This window comes from Maylandia zebra, linkage group LG20, assembly GCF_041146795.1.
Source record: "Maylandia zebra isolate NMK-2024a linkage group LG20, Mzebra_GT3a, whole genome shotgun sequence".
Lineage (NCBI taxonomy): Eukaryota > Metazoa > Chordata > Actinopteri > Cichliformes > Cichlidae > Maylandia > Maylandia zebra.
This window is the reverse complement of record NC_135186.1, coordinates 34,527,227-34,544,944: the sequence shown is the minus strand read 5'-3', so window position 1 is coordinate 34,544,944 and position 17,718 is coordinate 34,527,227. Positions and strand designations below refer to the sequence as shown.

General features: G+C 42.3%; 1 protein-coding gene across 2 annotated transcripts in view; it reads right to left on the bottom strand.

Annotated features, from left to right (window-relative positions):
- Positions 1-2,587: 2,587 nt before the first annotated feature.
- The window catches only part of otud5a (OTU deubiquitinase 5a), a 39,603-nt gene continuing 24,472 nt past the window's right edge, over positions 2,588-17,718 (bottom strand). For both annotated transcript variants that reach the window (XM_023152248.3, XM_004568180.4), the window contains exons 3-9: positions 15,577-15,641; positions 15,333-15,489; positions 15,109-15,257; positions 13,404-13,589; positions 11,180-11,384; positions 10,967-11,038; positions 2,588-4,531 (exon numbers count right to left, since the gene is read on the bottom strand). In XM_023152248.3, the coding sequence (XP_023008016.3) occupies positions 4,398-4,531; positions 10,967-11,038; positions 11,180-11,384; positions 13,404-13,589; positions 15,109-15,257; positions 15,333-15,489; positions 15,577-15,641 (968 nt within the window). In that variant the 3' untranslated portion in view covers positions 2,588-4,397. The remainder of the gene's footprint in view (positions 4,532-10,966; positions 11,039-11,179; positions 11,385-13,403; positions 13,590-15,108; positions 15,258-15,332; positions 15,490-15,576; positions 15,642-17,718) is intronic.

The following is a 17,718-nucleotide window of genomic DNA, read 5'->3' as shown; positions in this document are numbered from 1 at the left end:
TAAATACAGCTGATTTATTGTTTTAATCCGTTTTCTTTGGACTAAAAGAGAACAACTTTTTTTATTGGTTCAATTACCTGTAAAGGGGGGGGGGTAAAAGTAAACACAGACCTGTACCTTCCCCAGCTGCACCAAGGCCGATCAGCAAGCACTCCAGCGGGTGGTGAAAGAAGCTGGCAGAATTATTGGAACAAGTCTGCCAGAGATCAGTAATATCTTCCCCACTCGCTGTCTGAGGAGGGTGCACAGTATCCTGCGGGACCAACATCACCCTGCGCGCCACCTTTTCCATCTGCTGCCCTCAGGGAGAAGGTACAGGTCTATACAGGCCAGAACATCCAGACTGGCCAACAGCCTGTATCCACAGGCTGTGAGGCTCCTGAACTCTCTGCCCCCCTCTCACGGACAATAACCATATCCAACTTCTTAATAGCAATAAACTGGTCTGCATTGGTGCATCATATCTTTATTCTCTTCCCCCTCCTGCCCCCCCCCCCTCTTTCTTAAATAGATAACTATCATATCTGATATCATATCTCACAGTACAATAATATTGAATGGGTTGCATTGTTGTATTTTGTCATGTTTCTCAGGTCTTTGTCTGAATTTCTACGAACATTATTGCTAAGGATTGTCTTATTGCATTGGAGTCACACTGGGTTAAATATGTACACTTGGGTTTTAAGGGGTATTTATTATTTTCTTCTTTTTTTTTGGGTTGTATGGAAGCCCCAAACGCAATTTCATTGTTCTTGACAATGACAATAAATAAATAAATACTAAATACTTTGAGAAGTTAGTAATTTTAAAGCAGTAGCATGCATGTTTACAACCACCAGTCAAATTTAATAAAAGCTACTGAAAGCTTTGCCTCAAATAAAAAGTTTTGCTGTTCTTCCATATCTGACCTTTCTTTGAGTACCGTCTCATTCTCTGGCTAACTGGTGAAAATGGATCATAATGGATCACAGGACTGTAAGAAGGACAAAGCAGATTTTACTCCACTGCTAATGCAGAAAAAGATTTCATCCAAGTCGTGATCTGATGAATTTGTTCACAAACCTCAGTTTCACTAGTAATACTTTGTGGCCTTCATCAGAGGATGAGTACTCAGCACTGTAGTTACATGATGGCCGAGCTCTAACACCAGTCCATGGCAGCTTGCTTCCGCCACTGATTTTTATTTTTTGCCATCTATAACTTAAAATTTCGAGTTAATTTCTCAAAATGCTGACTGACCCCCCCCCCCCCCCAACTTTCTCATGTTTCTGAGGTGCTAAAAAGCAAACAGAAGCAACTGCTCTTAAACATCAATGATTCATATTCTTACTGGAACTCATTGTTTCATTTGTAAATCAGAGAGGAACATAGAGGTCAGAGAGAAAGCTGCATTAGTTAATCACACTAATATAGTGTTGGCTTTTTGTTGGTTTAACTTTGTGTTTGTGAGACAAGGTTAACTGTTGTTTCTCTTTTCTGAACTGACTGCTTCTTGTCATATTTCAGTCCAGAACAAAAGGACCGGGTTTGTGTCAGAAGTTAGTGAGGGTGACCTCTACCTACACGACTTAATACAGCTACAATTGGAAAAACCCAGAACTTCATCAAACCACATCTTTGTTGATATACAAGTCCTGTGTCAAAAAGTGTCTTCTTTACAGGGTAAAGAGTAAATTTAGGTCCATCGCAGAATCATTAAACCACAACTTCTCATCTGGATTCAAACTTGTGATATCTTTCCACTCTTTCGGTATATTACCCTGTCTCTCGTTCTGGTGTTTTTATACGTATAATAGAATGACCTCCATCACTTTGGCTACGTTCACTCTGCAGGTCTTCGTGCTCTATTCCGATTTTTTGATCAAAACTGATTTTTTGTCTGCTTCTTCACACTACAAATACAATGTGACAGCAAACGCGCTCTAGTGTGAACCCTCAAAGCGGCCCGCATGCGCAAAAGAAGACGTCACACACAACGCGCTCTGTTTAGACCCAGACCAAACAGCATTGTGTGACTGATGGCCCTTAATATAAAGACTTGTTTCGGACGTTACATTTTTGCTTTAAGTTATTTCGTTATTTCGTTATTTACATATGGCCTAATAGTTATCCTTATTGCTGTTTTAGAGGAGCGGTGCTTCAAAGGATAGTTGCAATTTCTGTCAGAATCTGCAGATTATACAGTACAAAGAAAATGTTTGCATTTCTCCAACGTTGTCTTCCCAACACTTTCACTGGATGGCCAGGAAGTGTTCGCGATGTCTTCTCGGGCGCTTCTCCGGTGCTGATAATTGGTGTCTGTCTTGTGTCGGTGACGTAAAAGACGGATTTAATGCGACATGACTATTCAAACAGCGGTCGCTTTCTAAAACATCAGATATGTATCGGATTCAGTACCACATACGAAAGTGACCCAGATCGGATTTGAAAATATCGGATTTGTGCCGTTCACACTGTCACACCATGATCGGATATGGGTCGCATAGGGTCAAAAAAGTCAGATTTGATGCGCTTTCGCCTGCAGTGTGAATGTAGCCTTTGGCTACACTTTAGTGAAAAGGAGAAGGAAAAGAAAAAAGAAACCACATTTTTTCAGAAACATTTTCCTCTTTTTATTCCAAGAAAAAGTTTTTTCATCCCAAACGAGAAAATAAAATAAAACAAACTTATATTATTAATAATAACAACAGTAATCAATCATTAAGAGGATAAGTATGACAATTCTCTCTATTTTTCTCTGTTTTTTTTGTTGGTTTTTTTACGCTTTTCTCTATGATGATATTGGTCGTGGTCAATTAAACATGCAGCTAAATAAGTCCGATGATGATGATGAAGGTAGAGGAGGAAGAGGAGAAAGACAAAAAGAGGAATGGGTTGTGGGGGGATGTTACAGGCCGTGAAGCTGGGGGCGCTTTTTCTGTTTTAGAAAGTAAATGTGTCGACATAAAATGGCCGCCAGTAGCGGTGGAGGGTTGGTTTGGCTTTTTACAGCCAAGCTAAGCTTAGCTAGCATTAAAACATAATAAGACTTTTTTGTGTGATAGCTTGCTCGCTAAAGACTTTGGGTAACTTAGCCTAAACACAATGATTATGGGACTAGCAATCTTCACGCAAAACAACTGCCAGAAGGAAAAATTACTACTTTGCTACTGATTGCTAAGCTAACAGCGACTCCGTTTATTAGCAGCGCTGCTAATGACCTAGCCTTAAAACAGTAAGACTTCAAGTGATAGCCTGCTCACGGACGAGCATGCTAACTTAACCTTAACATTGTTAAATATTTCCAATCCTGATTAGCATGATCAAGTTTTAAAATGCAGTCATTCCCTGACGCAGAATGGCTACCAGCATGAGTAACAAAAGGGCCAAAGAAACAATTCTAACTAGCATAACGTGTGCTACGATAAGTGGGGAGGGAAAAAAAAGCTAACAAACACACCTTCTTTAATTAAGCTAACTGTAAATATAGCTTGTTAGTGGTGTAAGACTTCAGGTAATTGCGTTAGCCTCCAGGACCCTGACGCACAAACAACCAACTGGCCGCCATTTTTTCCCCCCACTTCTGATTAGCGTTCTTCATTCAAACCAATGATGATGTTAGCTGCAGAGCTAACGGCCTGATTTCAAAGAGTAGAAATGTACCGATTGCAAAATTCTGGGCCAATGTTTACAAGTACAATTTGTCCTACAGCTGATACTGATACCAATGTTTGTTTATTTAAGTTTTTTATTAATTATTTTATTTTATTTATGCAAAGGAACCTTCATTGTATAAAAAAAACAAAAAACTCACTGAATCAAAACTTAAAGTCTTTCAGCTCTTCATATCACTACTTTTTATACATTTAGCCTGGACGAAACTGAAGTGAAACAAATGCGCAAACGTCTGCCGCTGTCGTCGCTGAACGCTGTCAAACGGCAGTCAGTAAGGTCGGCAGCAGGCGATGCAGATCTCCCGCCAATATTTCAGTACATCCCTAAACACGAGGATTAAAATTCAAAGCTGCCCAGAACGATGTTTAAATGTCAAAAAGTACAAATTACAGCTGACGCCGAGTCAGCGTTAAGACCGAGCTCCGTCCGAGTGGTAACCAGGAAACGAAAAGACAGAAAAAAAAAAAAAAGAGGCAAGGAAGAGGAAGTGAGATGGGAAGCAGGGAAGAGAGTCGACGGAGTGGAAACAGAGAGATATGAGCCGATGAGGAACCAAAAAAAAAAAAAAGTGCATCATTGTTGGATGTTTTATTTTTTCCCTGGTGGAGCTCCTTCAGTGGGTCAGAGGTGAAGTGGGGGAGGGGCAGGAGAGTAATGGTGGGGTTGGGATGCTGGGGTTGAAGGGTCATTGTTGTTGTGTGTGCGCGTTTTTTTGTTTTGTTTTGTGCGTATCGGGCCAGTTATCAGCTGCTGTCGGGTGATGGCTCTCTCTCTCGATGCATGGCGGCGCTCTGGTGCTTGATTTTGTCCAGGTACTCCTGCTGAGACACCGCCAGCACCGACGCCAGGATCTCGTCGTCCTCCCAGTCTGTCAGGCCTGAAACACAAACACACAAAACATATGAGAACTTTTAATACACAGACCTGCTCTGCTCACATCCACCTCTGCAGTTCAGATCAAAACTCTCACACTCTGAAACAAACCTTACTTCATTTGCTAGCTTCAGGAAGCCAGCTGAGGGACAGTACTTTTTTGTTTGTGACAGTACTCACAGCAGTCTGAAGCACTTTGGGGTTCTTTTAGCACGCAAGGTTTAATTTATGATGGTGACAGTTAATATGAACACCCCAGATATTATCTGCAACATGATCTGCTCGTTAAGTCTGACATCATTTGCCTTTTTCATGTGCAGATGCTCCTTCAGGTCCCAATGCAAACAAAGACAGAGGGAGTGTTGAGAGTTAAAGACAGTCCAAATTATTTCCAGCAAAATTAACAGTGTGGCTGTTCTCCCAGGTGTTATAATAAGCTTTCATGTTTAGCCATACACGATGTTAGACTTGGTATGGGGTCAAAATGTTCTCAGTAAAAGTTGAAATGCTCATCGTGTCATTTGGTGACATGGCAGGAGGAACGCGATGAAAACTGACCAAACGTCTCTGCAGTGTGAGCCCATGGGCTGTCCTCTACATCAGCGGTCCCCAAACCCCGGGCCACAGACCGGTACCAGTCCATGCGTTGTTTGGTACCGGGCCGCGAGAGTTGTGGCTCGGGTGTGAAATTTATGGTTTTCAGTGTTTTTGTTGTTAACTCTGTTTCTCTGGGTCTTTTCCCGTGTTGTAGTTGTGTCTTATTTTGAAATACATTTTTAGGGCAGAGAGGAGGATGTTACTCTCAATGTTGTTGGTGCATTTCAGGAGGACGCTGCTAATAATAAACACACTTACACAGTGAATTCGCGTTTATTATATATTTACAGAATACCACCGTTTTTGTCTTGGTCGTATCATTTTATTTTGTTGTATTTATCCGTGACACCTTAATGGCCGGTCCGTGGCGCAAAAGAGGTTGGGGACTGCTGCTCTACATCATAAGTTTGAAAAATCATATCTTAAACACCCGCTGAGCGTGAACGGTGTTAATAAAAAGCCAGAGACATTGACAACGACACCTGAATAGGTTTCGGGTGCTCGGGTCTGTTCAAGCCTCAAAACCAAAGGGACAAAGCAGGGCACCGTGTCAAAAAAGACAAGAGGCTCTTTCAAAAATAAAAAAATAAAAAAGCAGATGAGGTCACGGTCAAAGAAGCTCGGGTCGTCATAAGTTTGTCAAAATTGAATTAAAGCTCAATTAACAAACAGCTGAATTAATCAACGCCTAAAGTGACAGACCTGTGGCTGCTGAGCCACAAAAGAAATGAAAAATCCCCTCAGGTTTGGTGTGAAAGTGTCAGAAAGGAGGAGGTGATGCAGAGCAACAAACAGTGACATTAACAAAAATGCCTAAAATAATGAAGCACGATTCCCTGAATGGTATCGGTTACTATAAGGATAAGCTGGGCACTGAGCGCTGGCCTCAGATGTGACGTCCTGCAGTGGTTTTTTATGAGGAAATCAGTTTGAAGACTACATATGGACACTAAAAACAACTTAATGCTATTTACCTAAATGACTGAGCTCAACACAGTGAAAGTGTCATTCGCCCTCATTTAAAGTTGTGTTAGTCTCACAGTGTGTCTGTAGCTTCTGGTCAGATGGAGACAAAGCTCGTCCAGTCAGAGTTTCTGCTTTATTTTTGGGGAGTGGGGCTCAGTCTCTGTCTATCCATCTTTTGGTGTTAAGCTAATTATCACGTGTCAGGAAGCTTTTGATGCACAAACAGTTTGTTATCAGCTCTGACAAAAGCTGAATAGTTCCCAGTTAATCAAGCCGGGGTCTGGCTGTCTATCAGCTGTGAACGGTGAACGTATTGCAGTCTATTGTGAAAATTCAGGGAGAGTGATAGTTGTTAAACAGATTTACAGGAAATGATTATAATGCTTATACTTTGAGTAGTTTGATGCTGGTAGAAAAACTACTCCTGCAGAGAGGGTTTCAACTTTGTCTTTTTCTTTTCTGATAATCAGAGCAAATGTAATGAGGTTTTAAATATCTCCCTGAGTTTGCAGGAACAACAGCCAACAACAGTAACGAGAGTCAGCAAGTCCCGAGAGGTGATGGAAAAGCGAATACGACCAACTACGATCGGGACGTCTCCCGCCTGCAGAACGACCATCTGGTCCATCTCTGCTGGACAAATCCAGGCATGTGTTGCTTGTACTTTGCGGCGATTTGAGTGCTGCTGTTACAGAGCACTTTGTTATTTCTATCTTTGCAGTTGTGACTTCTTTTGCTGCGGTTGCATTAATCTGGCATTTGCCATAAACACAAACAAATATCTTTCAAACGATAATGCACACCGCTATCCATCTAGCTCCACCGGGATGTGTCAAAACTTTAAACTTTAAAAAACAAACAAGTTCTGAACCACTGAAAACGAAGCTCCTAAAGCTGTGAGCGTGTCAGGAAACCTGGAGGAGGTGACACAGAAGCACAGCAGAGGGCAGTGAGATTTTACACAAAAACAAAGATTTACTTTATTTTTATGACTAATCGCTTGGGAATTTTATCTGGCCAATTAAAGATGAGCATGCGGCAGTAAACATGTGGTCAGTGAAACCTGCTGTTGATCGGAGTCTCAAATGAACACAAGACACCAAAATTTGTTCATGTAATTTCACCAATTTACATGCAGCAGTTTTATTTCAGCGCAGTGAGTCCGAACTTTCTCTCCTCTGCTCTTGGTTACACTCTCAAGGAGAAACTGATCAAACGATGACAATGACTCTCAAGTGTTGATTAACTAATTTTAGGAGTGGTCCCTCGCTGCCTGGCCATCTAGTTTAAACTCATTAACATGTGTTAGGAAGCTTTTGATAAACAGAACATGCTAATAAGCATATTTAAAGATGAACTACTCAAGGAAATACTTGCATTCATTTATCTCCCCTGCTCTCAGTTACATTGTTCATCATGTAAAGCTGAGGAGAAAATGGTCAAACAAAGACACCACTCAAGTTTCTGTCAGTTGAGCTGCTTCTGGGAGGGTCACGGTCTGCCCATCTTTAGTTTAAACTCATTAACACATGTTTGGAAGCTTGTGATGAACTTACAAATAAGCTAATGATCAACTCTAGTAAAAGGCGAATAGGTCGAGTTTAATCAAGCCCGATATCAGGATTTCTTATGTACTTAATTTATATTAGCACAGTGTGTATCTTTCCCCATTGATAGCTGCTCTGCTATCAGGTGGAGTTTGTTTTATTCAAGAACCAGAGACAAAACCACTCAAGTTTCTGCCACTTTGACTGCTTCTGGAAGGAAATTGTAACTTTTCTTCCTCTTTGGCTTTTGACAGCACTTATTGGCACCAGTTGAAGCTAACTGATTACATTACCATAAGTTCAATACAAGGTGAGAGGGTGACTTTCTCTGAGATTTGTTTTTGAAAAGACATCGTTCATTGAACGATCTGCCTGAGGACTCTGTCTCACCTGTGTGTCTGAGCCTTACAGGAGGTGGATAACTCTGTGACCCCCCTCTCAGCCACAGCCACCAGGTCTGACAACTCTTCTGCCCCAAACTCATGCATCTTTTAGAATTAGGGGCGAGGCCACTTTAGGTGCGAAGTAGATGCTCCTTCCTAAATGCTAAAGTTTGCTTTCACCAATTGAAATAACTGAACTGTCACCATATTTGTGTTGCTGGTGTCTTTGAGAGCATTTTTAATGAAACTAACTGATAAAAAAAATCGCATCTGCGGTGTGGTTAACTGTGCTAACATAACATCAAAGACATCTGTGCTTCACTTTAGGCGAATGGAGTTTTATTATGTTATTAGTCAGTTACATAACATTAATTAGCAGGAATCTATGTCCTTTAATTGCAGCTTGCAAGTTCAAGTTAGCTGATAACACTTCACCCTCTCATCTAAATGTTTCACTCATGGCTCCAAAAACCATCATGACACTAACCAAAGCGCTTCAAATAAGTAATAACAGTGTCTACATACATGTTGACACAAACATGGTTTTGGGAACTATCGGGACCCGACTAAAAGAAACAGGAACCAGTGGCCCGTACATATATGACAGGAGATGAGGTTAATGTGTTGCACTTGTAAGTAGTGTGCACCATGAATGCAGTATGTTCCACTTTACAAAGGCTCGGTGACTAACATCTGAAATCACGGCTCACCAACAGCTGAACTGTGTGTTAGGTAGATGGAGTGAATGACTCAGCAAAGCGGTCCTGATATTACTTTACGGTCTTCTTGTTTTAAACTGCTGGCGTACAGATTTCGCAGCGCTGAGTGGACGCCACTTCACCGCGATGACAGAAACGTGTCGTTGTCTTTTTAGTTTAACTAACAGTCAAAGCAGGATCAGGGGAGACTCAGATACTCATGACACAGTTATTATAACAATACCTCACTCATGATACGATATTATTGCAATTTTTAACATTTTGCAACACGGTGACTTTTTAAATAACAATGCTGCAATTTCCCACCCTTTTTCAAACAACGCCCTCAAAGTTCAGTTTTGTTCATATCCGTTTTATCCTGCTTAAGCTATTATTATACTGTAAAATAAGACTGAAGCATAACCAAAGCCGTCATTAAAAACTTGCCATAAATGAGACGATCTGTAATTGAATGGGGTCAAATTGGCAATTACATGCAGTGTGTTTCTGCATGTAATTGCCAATTTGATATGAGACACACAGAGAGACATCCTGATGAGTTAAATATCATCTTGTACTTTGATAAACACTCCAGAATTCAGCTTTGTGCGTTAAACGTGATAACACTGTTACACATACAGCAACAACAACAAAACTGTGTGTTTTTTCATAGCAACAACAGCATGTACGTCCTCAGATAACCTCACACACACACACACACACACACACACACACACACACACACACACACACACACACACACACACACACACACACACACACGGCTCAGCTGCTTCCTGTTGAGGACTGACTGTAAACAAAGTGACTGTCAGCTACACGAGTGTACGGTTATAGCCGTCTTTCTGAGGACCAGGAGGAAACTTACACCTTGGAGGGACATCTCTGCAAAACTAGGACCACACCATTTGTAATGTGCCCCCGACTGGTGTCTACAATCTGCATTCTGAAGCCTCGACATTGATGGGGTTTTTTTAACCAGAAGTGACCATATTTAGACTGGAGGGTGGAACTTAGCACGCTAATGCTACTAAGCTAACTGGGTGTCAGCATTTGACCCAGATTTGTTCTACACATGTGCAAAGAAAATGCACATGCTTCCTTTGAATGGAAGCTATGGTTAAGAGTAAATGGTAAATGGACGGCTACTTGAGTAGCACTTTTCTACTCTACCACAAAGCATCATTCACCCAGTCATACACACATTCATACAAGCACTTTTCTATACCTCATAAATGAGGAAGCGGATTTATTTAAACATTACGATGCATGCATCAAGGTATCTTGCTCAAAGACACTTGACATGCAGAGTGGAGGATCTGAGGAATGAACCCCTGACTTTCTTATTAGTGGATGACCTGCTTTAAATGCTGAGTCACAGATACATGGCCACACATGACTGTCAGGCACAGGGAACTGTAGCCAGTGGCTATCTGAACTGGACGTGGGTTTTTTTTATTTTTTTTTTTTACTGTTTGTACTTTTGGAGCAGTTTTAAATTAAGTTATCAAACAAATATTATGACTTACTGTAAGGAGGTCTGTGCTGATGGCTGACAACTTGATGACTACAGTTGCTGATAAATTAGTATTCCACCCTACAATCCAAATCCAACTTATGGCTCCAAAACACCAGCATGCTAATGTTAAGTCTTCAAAATGCAGATCAGTGGGTGATGTCACGGTGGCCATGTCCATCTTTATCAGACAGCTTTCTAAAGTAATATTATTTGTCAGATAATTTCCGTAAATACGCTTCATGAGGTGCCAACAGCACAAACTTCAGTTAGTGGATGTGAAGCCTAGCAGACAGCTAACAAAGCACAACCAGCGTTGACCCAAACCTTCGAGCCTTAACAAAATGATTGTGGGAGGAAGTTCTATATAAAAATTATTGTTGCCATGGAGAAAGAAATTATACATAGAAGCCAAAACTTTGTTTTGTATGAGGTTGTAAACATGTTTATTTCTTCTGTAAAGTTAGACATATTAATATGGAAGTCTGTGGGGACTGATTGAACTTCCTCAAGTGGCCATTAGAGGAACTGCAGCTTTTGCAGTCTGATTGGGCCATTCAGAAATGACAAACAGTTTTACATGTGTGAACGTGGAGTCTGAACCTCTCTGTGGAATGGACCTGTAAAGGGCCGTGTGACAGACTCACGTCACAGGAACACACAGTATAAAAAATAAGGTCCTCAAAGGTGTGAATGAGTGTGTGTGACGCTTACCAAACGCTGTAGGTGACATCTCCTGCATGATGGCTCTGTACTCCAAATGGTGACGACTCTGATTACTGGGACCTGCACAGGCCGAGATACATACAGGTACGTCAGGAAAAAACATTAGCTCACACTGTGTGGACACAATTAAGTCCTCATAAAGCAGATTGGTACGTTTTAGTGTGCAGACTTAGAGCCAAGGTACATATGTGTGTGTTATACCTGGGGCGCAGGGGGAGGGGGGTTTGCTCAGGATGAGGGCAGCTCCTGCAGGGGAAGGGGGCTTGTTGTTGGTTGATGGGGGAGTTGTGAGGTCAGAGTGGGAGGGGTCTGAGTCACGTTGCCGTGGTGACCGAGCGCTCCAGTCGTCTAGCCCGCTGGAAGCAGCCGCTGTTGCCGAGCTGCAGGTGGCACTGGCCTTACGAGGCTGAAAAAAGAGAAAAGTTTTGGTTTTTGTTACACCAGCAAAGTTTCATCCACTTAAACTGAATTTAAGACATTTTTTTCATTATTTTTCATGCCTTTATTTGACAGGACGGTTTAAAGCAGACAGAACTGATGCTTTTTAAGTCACTGAGTCAGTAGGTTCAAATATAAATGGCTATTTCTTCTGTTTTACAGGCCCACAAATAACCAGCTGATTTACTGTATATCCTGTTAATCTATCAGAATATAGCATATTAATTGAATATTGTGGCTCCTCTTTAAACTTCCCCTGAATGCTGCAGATATCTCTGTTAGAAACAGGGAAGAAGGTTTGTGTCAGCCTGCAGTTTACAAGAAATCTTCCAGATTTAAATATCCAGCAGTTTTTCTGCATACTGCTTGCATCTTTCATTTTACATCTTCTTAATTCAGTCGTTGCTGTATATAACAAATCAGTGCTGAGCAGCTTCTTCATATTTTAACTCTGAACATTGGTGTTTTTTGGTTTTTTTAAGGACCTTCATTGGTATTCCAAAGTGAAACTACCGACTATAAAAAAAAGGAAAAACCCTACTCATTATTAAGGGGATTTGAGGCAATTTGCTTCACAGGCGTCTCACTCTGTGGAAAACACCTCCACCTGACCATCAGTTATATTTGTTTAACCAGGAAGCTCCTGCAGGAGTGGGTCGACAAAGGGAGCATTAACAAGCATGTTTTTTTATGACGGGAGAAATCGATGCTCTGCTGGAAAACCGGGACAAGCACACGGAGAACATGCAAACTAAACACCGGGTGTGTCAGAGTGAATGAAATGATGGGTATGGGTAGTTGGTATCCTTGTCTTTGTATCTGACATACATGGTCGACAAAAGCAACTGTGTGGCTCACAATCCATCAAAAGTCACAGTTTATAGTTCATTTGGACGAGCACGTTTGATTCAGGTCTGATTGCTACTGCAGGAGGAACAGCGACTCTTGTAAATTACGGATGCACGGTTGAAGTGTTGTCGCCTCGCTGTGGCACGAGCTCATCTGTCGTTCGGCTGAATGAGGTAAATAAATGGTTTTGGTGGCCTGATATGAACTGCTGTATAATTTTCTTTCAAAGAAAAGCACAAATTAGCCAGCTGGCTCTGTGGGGTTTTAAATGATGGCGACAAATTAAAGTGAAAAGGTTCAAAATGTCATGGTCTCCGTGCCTGCCCGGTCGGCCCCACAAGGCTACAATTGCTGTTGCTGTTTTCTCCCTCTCTGCCTGGGCGGAGCTCACTGTGGGCTCCCGCCCTTGGCCCACACACACACCTGACAACACTCACCCATCATCACCGGGAGCACTATTTGAGGCTGGAACACAGATCCTCTCGTCGCTGGATGATTGTACCCCTAACGTTAGTGTTCTCACAGCTCTTGTGCTTCATATCCGTGACTTGTGATTTGTTGGTGACCTGCCTTCTCGTCTGCTTCAGATCTCCCCCCCCCCCGGACCTGCGACCTCCCTGCTACGGGAAAGTGTGTGAGTGTGAGCGGAGAAGACGTGAGCGAGTTACCCTGTGATTCCCCCCGGAGTTTTTTGGATCCCTTCACTGTACATATATTGCACTGCACTGTAAATAAACCACACCTTGGAGATACCTTACCGCTCTGCGTTGAATCCCTGTACCAGATCGTGACACAAAACCTTTTAACCCCGACAGTGAGTGACGGTTAGGGTCACCTATGGCAATCTGATTTTTGTTCCAGGTCCAACTGTGGGTCCTGTTTAAAATGACCATCGACTGAGTTGGTGTTTAGCTGAAAGCACAATTCATATCTGTCTGTATGGTTTGTCTGAAAGCATTAAAAATGAAAGTAAATCCATCACATTCCTACATTACATAAGCAGTTACGAAAACAGGGCGGATGGTTTAAGGATTCTGCTGCTAGAACAACAGGTTTTTCTCGAAAGTGAAATAAAAGCACACAGTTCTGAGTCAAATAATTTTCAGTGAATATTCATGGCCCGGCTCCCCCGTCCCACCTGTCTGGCCTGTTTCTCCTGGTCCCGCAGCCACTGCAGGTAAGACTCCCGGGCCACCTGCTCCTCAATGGCCTCGTTGGTGGCCTCCCAGTCCGTCGCCCTCTTTTTGTCCTCCAGCATCTGCTGCTCGATCCACGACTCCTCTGACGTCTTGATGGCCGACTTCATAAGAGACTGGTCCGCATACTGCGAGGAGGAGGAAATATATTTATTATACACACACAACTCCCTGAGCTAAAAGGCTAAATATCAGCTAGAACAGCGGTTTTCTTTAACCCTAGATTTGGTCAGATTTTATTAGTGACTGGGAAAAGGAGACAAAACAAGGCACAATGTGTCAAACTTAAAGTCCTTCATAAATTTTACTTCTGCCTGCAGGACGGTTAATACAGACAATCTCAGCTAAGGTGATAAAACTCAGTACGTCTTTATAAAGTGTAAAGAGGGGGGCTGAGCATCCATTTGAGACCATCTCGTATCTCTGTTGTCATTTTGAAACCACGCAGCAGCAGAGATATGGAGTCACAGACGGAAACGGCGCCTTCAAAGAGTCGCTGAACTGAAAACAGGCATGCATCTACATAAAAATACGTTTCTGCATCACAAATCTTGAAGCGCTGGAGCTGTAGACGAATGTTTCGTAACAGCACTCACAGGAAAGTTTTCATCAAAAAACCCTGCCAAGTTTGAGACTTGTAGGCTTTGATCTGCCCCCTCTACTGTACATATAAACGGCATGTTTCAAGAAGTTGTTCTCAGGCCCGTTAAACAGACGGCGTGAGACCGCAACAACCCCGACGCCGTGTAATCAAAAACTGAATGCAATGATTTGGAACCAGCAAACCCTTCGATTATTCACAATACAACACAGAAAACATGTCAACTGTTTAAACTGAGAGAAAAAGCTTGCAACTAATTAAGTTAACTGGCAACAGGTAAGCAGCACGATTGGGTGTAAAAGGCGCGTCTTGGGGAGGCGGAGTTTCTTAAAGCTAAAGATGGACAGAGGTTCACCAGTCTCCAAAAAAAACTGGACTCTGCATGCTGAAGTACATCATCTTGAGAAATTTCTGGCGCAGAAAGCAAGGCTGAAAATCAATATTGGATGCCCGTGATCTTTGGACTGTCAGGCGGCACTGCATTTAAGACAGTCATGATTCTGTCATGGAAATCCGTGCATGGGCTCAGGAACACTTCCAGGAATCACGGTCTGTGAACACAGCCTGTTCTCTGTGCCATTCAAACAACAAATGCAGGTTAAAGCTGCAAAGAAGAAACCACACGTGAACATGATCCAGAAATGCTGCCGCCATCTTTTCTGGGGCAAAGGTCATTTAGATTGAACTGAGACAAAGTGGAAAACTGTTCTGTGGTCAGACAACTTGAATTTTGTCCTGCTATGGAGGCGAGAGACCATGCAGCTCAGTTCAAAGCCTGCATCTCTGATGGTATGGAGGTGGATTAGGCAGGAGTCTTCGCTCTCCCATCCAAATCGTTGAACTCGGGTGTTTCAAACACTTCATTGGCCACAGGTGTATAAAATCAAGCTTGATTCGCTTGATTTACCAATCTGTCATGCTCTACTTTCTTGAGCTTTACTACTTATTTATTGTGTTACTTGTTGTGTTTTTGCAGAACTGGGATTTCCCAACTTTTAGGATAACTAAAGTCAGTCTGATGTGCTAAGCGAGTTTGGTTTTTGTACCCCAGGTTTGAAGGCGGGCAGTCCCAGTCCGACCCCGATCGTGGCCTTGTTGGGATTAACCACGGAGTTGTAGTGGATGTTGCGGTGGTAGCTCACTCTGATTGGTTCGTCGTGGTTCTGATGGATGCCGTGGAAAGTGTTGATTGGTTCTGGAGGAAGAGGAGGAGGAGGTTGTTAGATGGATGCGACTGGCTGACGGCGATGAAGGTTGTTTCTCGACTCACCTGTGCTGTACTGGTAAACCTCCACTGGCCTGTTGTACATCTCCGCCATGGCCTGCATCTCGATGTGGTTGCCATGGCAGTTGTTTTTCCTCTTCCTGTTGATGTATGTGGTGAAGTCCTCTGTCACGTAGTTGGAGAAATAATCTGCGTTCTTCATCTGAACGCCAAAAGCAAAAACTTTATAAACACAGACTCGAACTGTAAGAGTAACACAGGAGGAGGAAAAAAGGACGCGTCTACTCACCAGGTAGTCCATACAGTGTTTCCGCACCACTTCATGCATGTCCTGGTCTCCATACACCTGATCAGCTGAGACACAGACACACAGGAAGAGTCAATTCATTTGGGATTCAGTATAAATGCTGGTAATTTGCCAGAACATTAAACAGATTTAAGAGGTTTTTATCAATGCCACTCAGAATTAAACTAATAACTAATTCACAACAACCAAAAATACTGAAAAATACGAATACATTAGGGGCGCGTCGCTGTTCGCATCCACCACCAGCAAACTAATTTCTCTGTCTTGATTTCAGTCAGTTTGAAATGCCTGCATACATGTGCAGGGTCAGTTTAACAATGATGGCTGATTTTCTCCATCTCACTGCCGGCCAGCAGACATGCTAACGACACGAGCATCCAGGCTACCAACGGATTCAGCACTTTTAAGACTTCTGAATGACTGAAGACATTTTTACTCCAATAAAAAAAATTAACTGTCCTGTTGCTGTGAATCACTAGAGACCTGTCGCTGTGACAGCTCCAGCATTTAAGAAAACTGATATTTGGATGAATTCTAAAGACTTAAGATTTTTTCAGGATGTGCAGGAATACTGTAGGTGATTTCCACGAGGAAGCGGATTTAATTTTCCACTAGTCACTTGAGGCTAGTGAGGTTACTTTGTGATCCTTTGACGTCACTCGTTAGCACTGGACTCACTCAGAACAGTGAGCTTGGTTTAGGCGATCCTGAGAGAGGTTAGTTTTAATGAGAGCATCATGCACTGTTGCAGTCTGTTAATTGGAGTATGGACCCCGTTTTGTCTTTTTAAGACTACGCAAAGCTTTGTCTCTTCTTTTCAGTCCTCATTCTCGGCCTCTGCAGCTTTTTAAAAAAAAAAACTGTTTTAATTCATGTGCATGCATGATTGCATGCATTCATGTACGCAAAGTTTTTAAAGAATCCCTCTCGGGTCGCCTAATATTTCAGTGTGGAAAGTTTTACTGGAAGTTTCTGCTTGACGTTGACAACTTTGCAAATGGCAGTGGATGCACAAAGGTCATATCAACCTATGAGAACGGCTGTGTTCTGGTTTGGTTTTGGCTTGTGGTGCAGCTCTCGATTCTTTTTAAACTTTGAGCAGGTCAGTGTTACCGGCATTTAGTCAATACATCACTGCAGGAGGTCAGAGATTCCTGAATTGCACAGAGACGGAGACTGCAGCAGAAAACTTTGAAAATGCCTCTATGATCACTCTGTCTCCTCTTTCAGCTCACGCTCTAGATTATGACAACTATCCTGTAGGACGTGGCTCCAAAATAGTGCGTTTGAAGCCAAGTTCAGGTGCGCTTTGTGATTTTTGTGTTCACCAAACATTACTACTCTAGCTGCAGAAAAAGACATTTCAATTTACTGTAAAAGTTACATTTTATAGCCTCATACTATTGATGTAAGGAGCCTGAGCGCGTCATTGGCTGGAAAGACTTAAGACACCATCTTGGTGTTAGTTAAGAGACAGTTGGAAACCAAACATCCCTTCTGATAAAACCCTTGTCTGCTGTAAAAGAGCACTGATCTATAATTTATAAGCTAGTGAGGATTACTGCAAAGTAGAACAATTGCAGGCATCACGCTCAAAAGTGGTTTCCTCTGACAATTCAAAATAATAATAATAATAATAATTCAGGAATGCTTGTAATCGGAGGACATAAACACTGTTTTGTGCAGATATGACAACATGTGTGCCTTAAAATTTTGATTTGACCTTTTGTGTGGAAAGGGAACAAAAAGCTAAGGAGGACTGGCGAGTCCAGGGTGGCCTGAGCGCCCGCCATTATAGTTGCACAACTGTGCATGCAAGCAAAGGACCAATGTTGCAGCCATAATTGCAGCATTAGTGTCCCCTGCACTGCCTGCACGGCCCTTTGCAGCTGGTCCTGAGTCTGTACAGAAGCAATGCACTTTCTGCACTGGTCAAAAAAAAGCAAAAAACACTTTCAGTGCTGCAAGGATGTGACAAAACTTATGCTGCTGACAACTGATGCATAATAGTTAGTCTGTGAAGCCCGACTTCAAAGCCAAGTGTTGGATTAAAAAAACAACAACCTAAAAACACTAAAAACAAATTAAAACAATATTAATTGATCAATCTGTCGCTCATTTCCC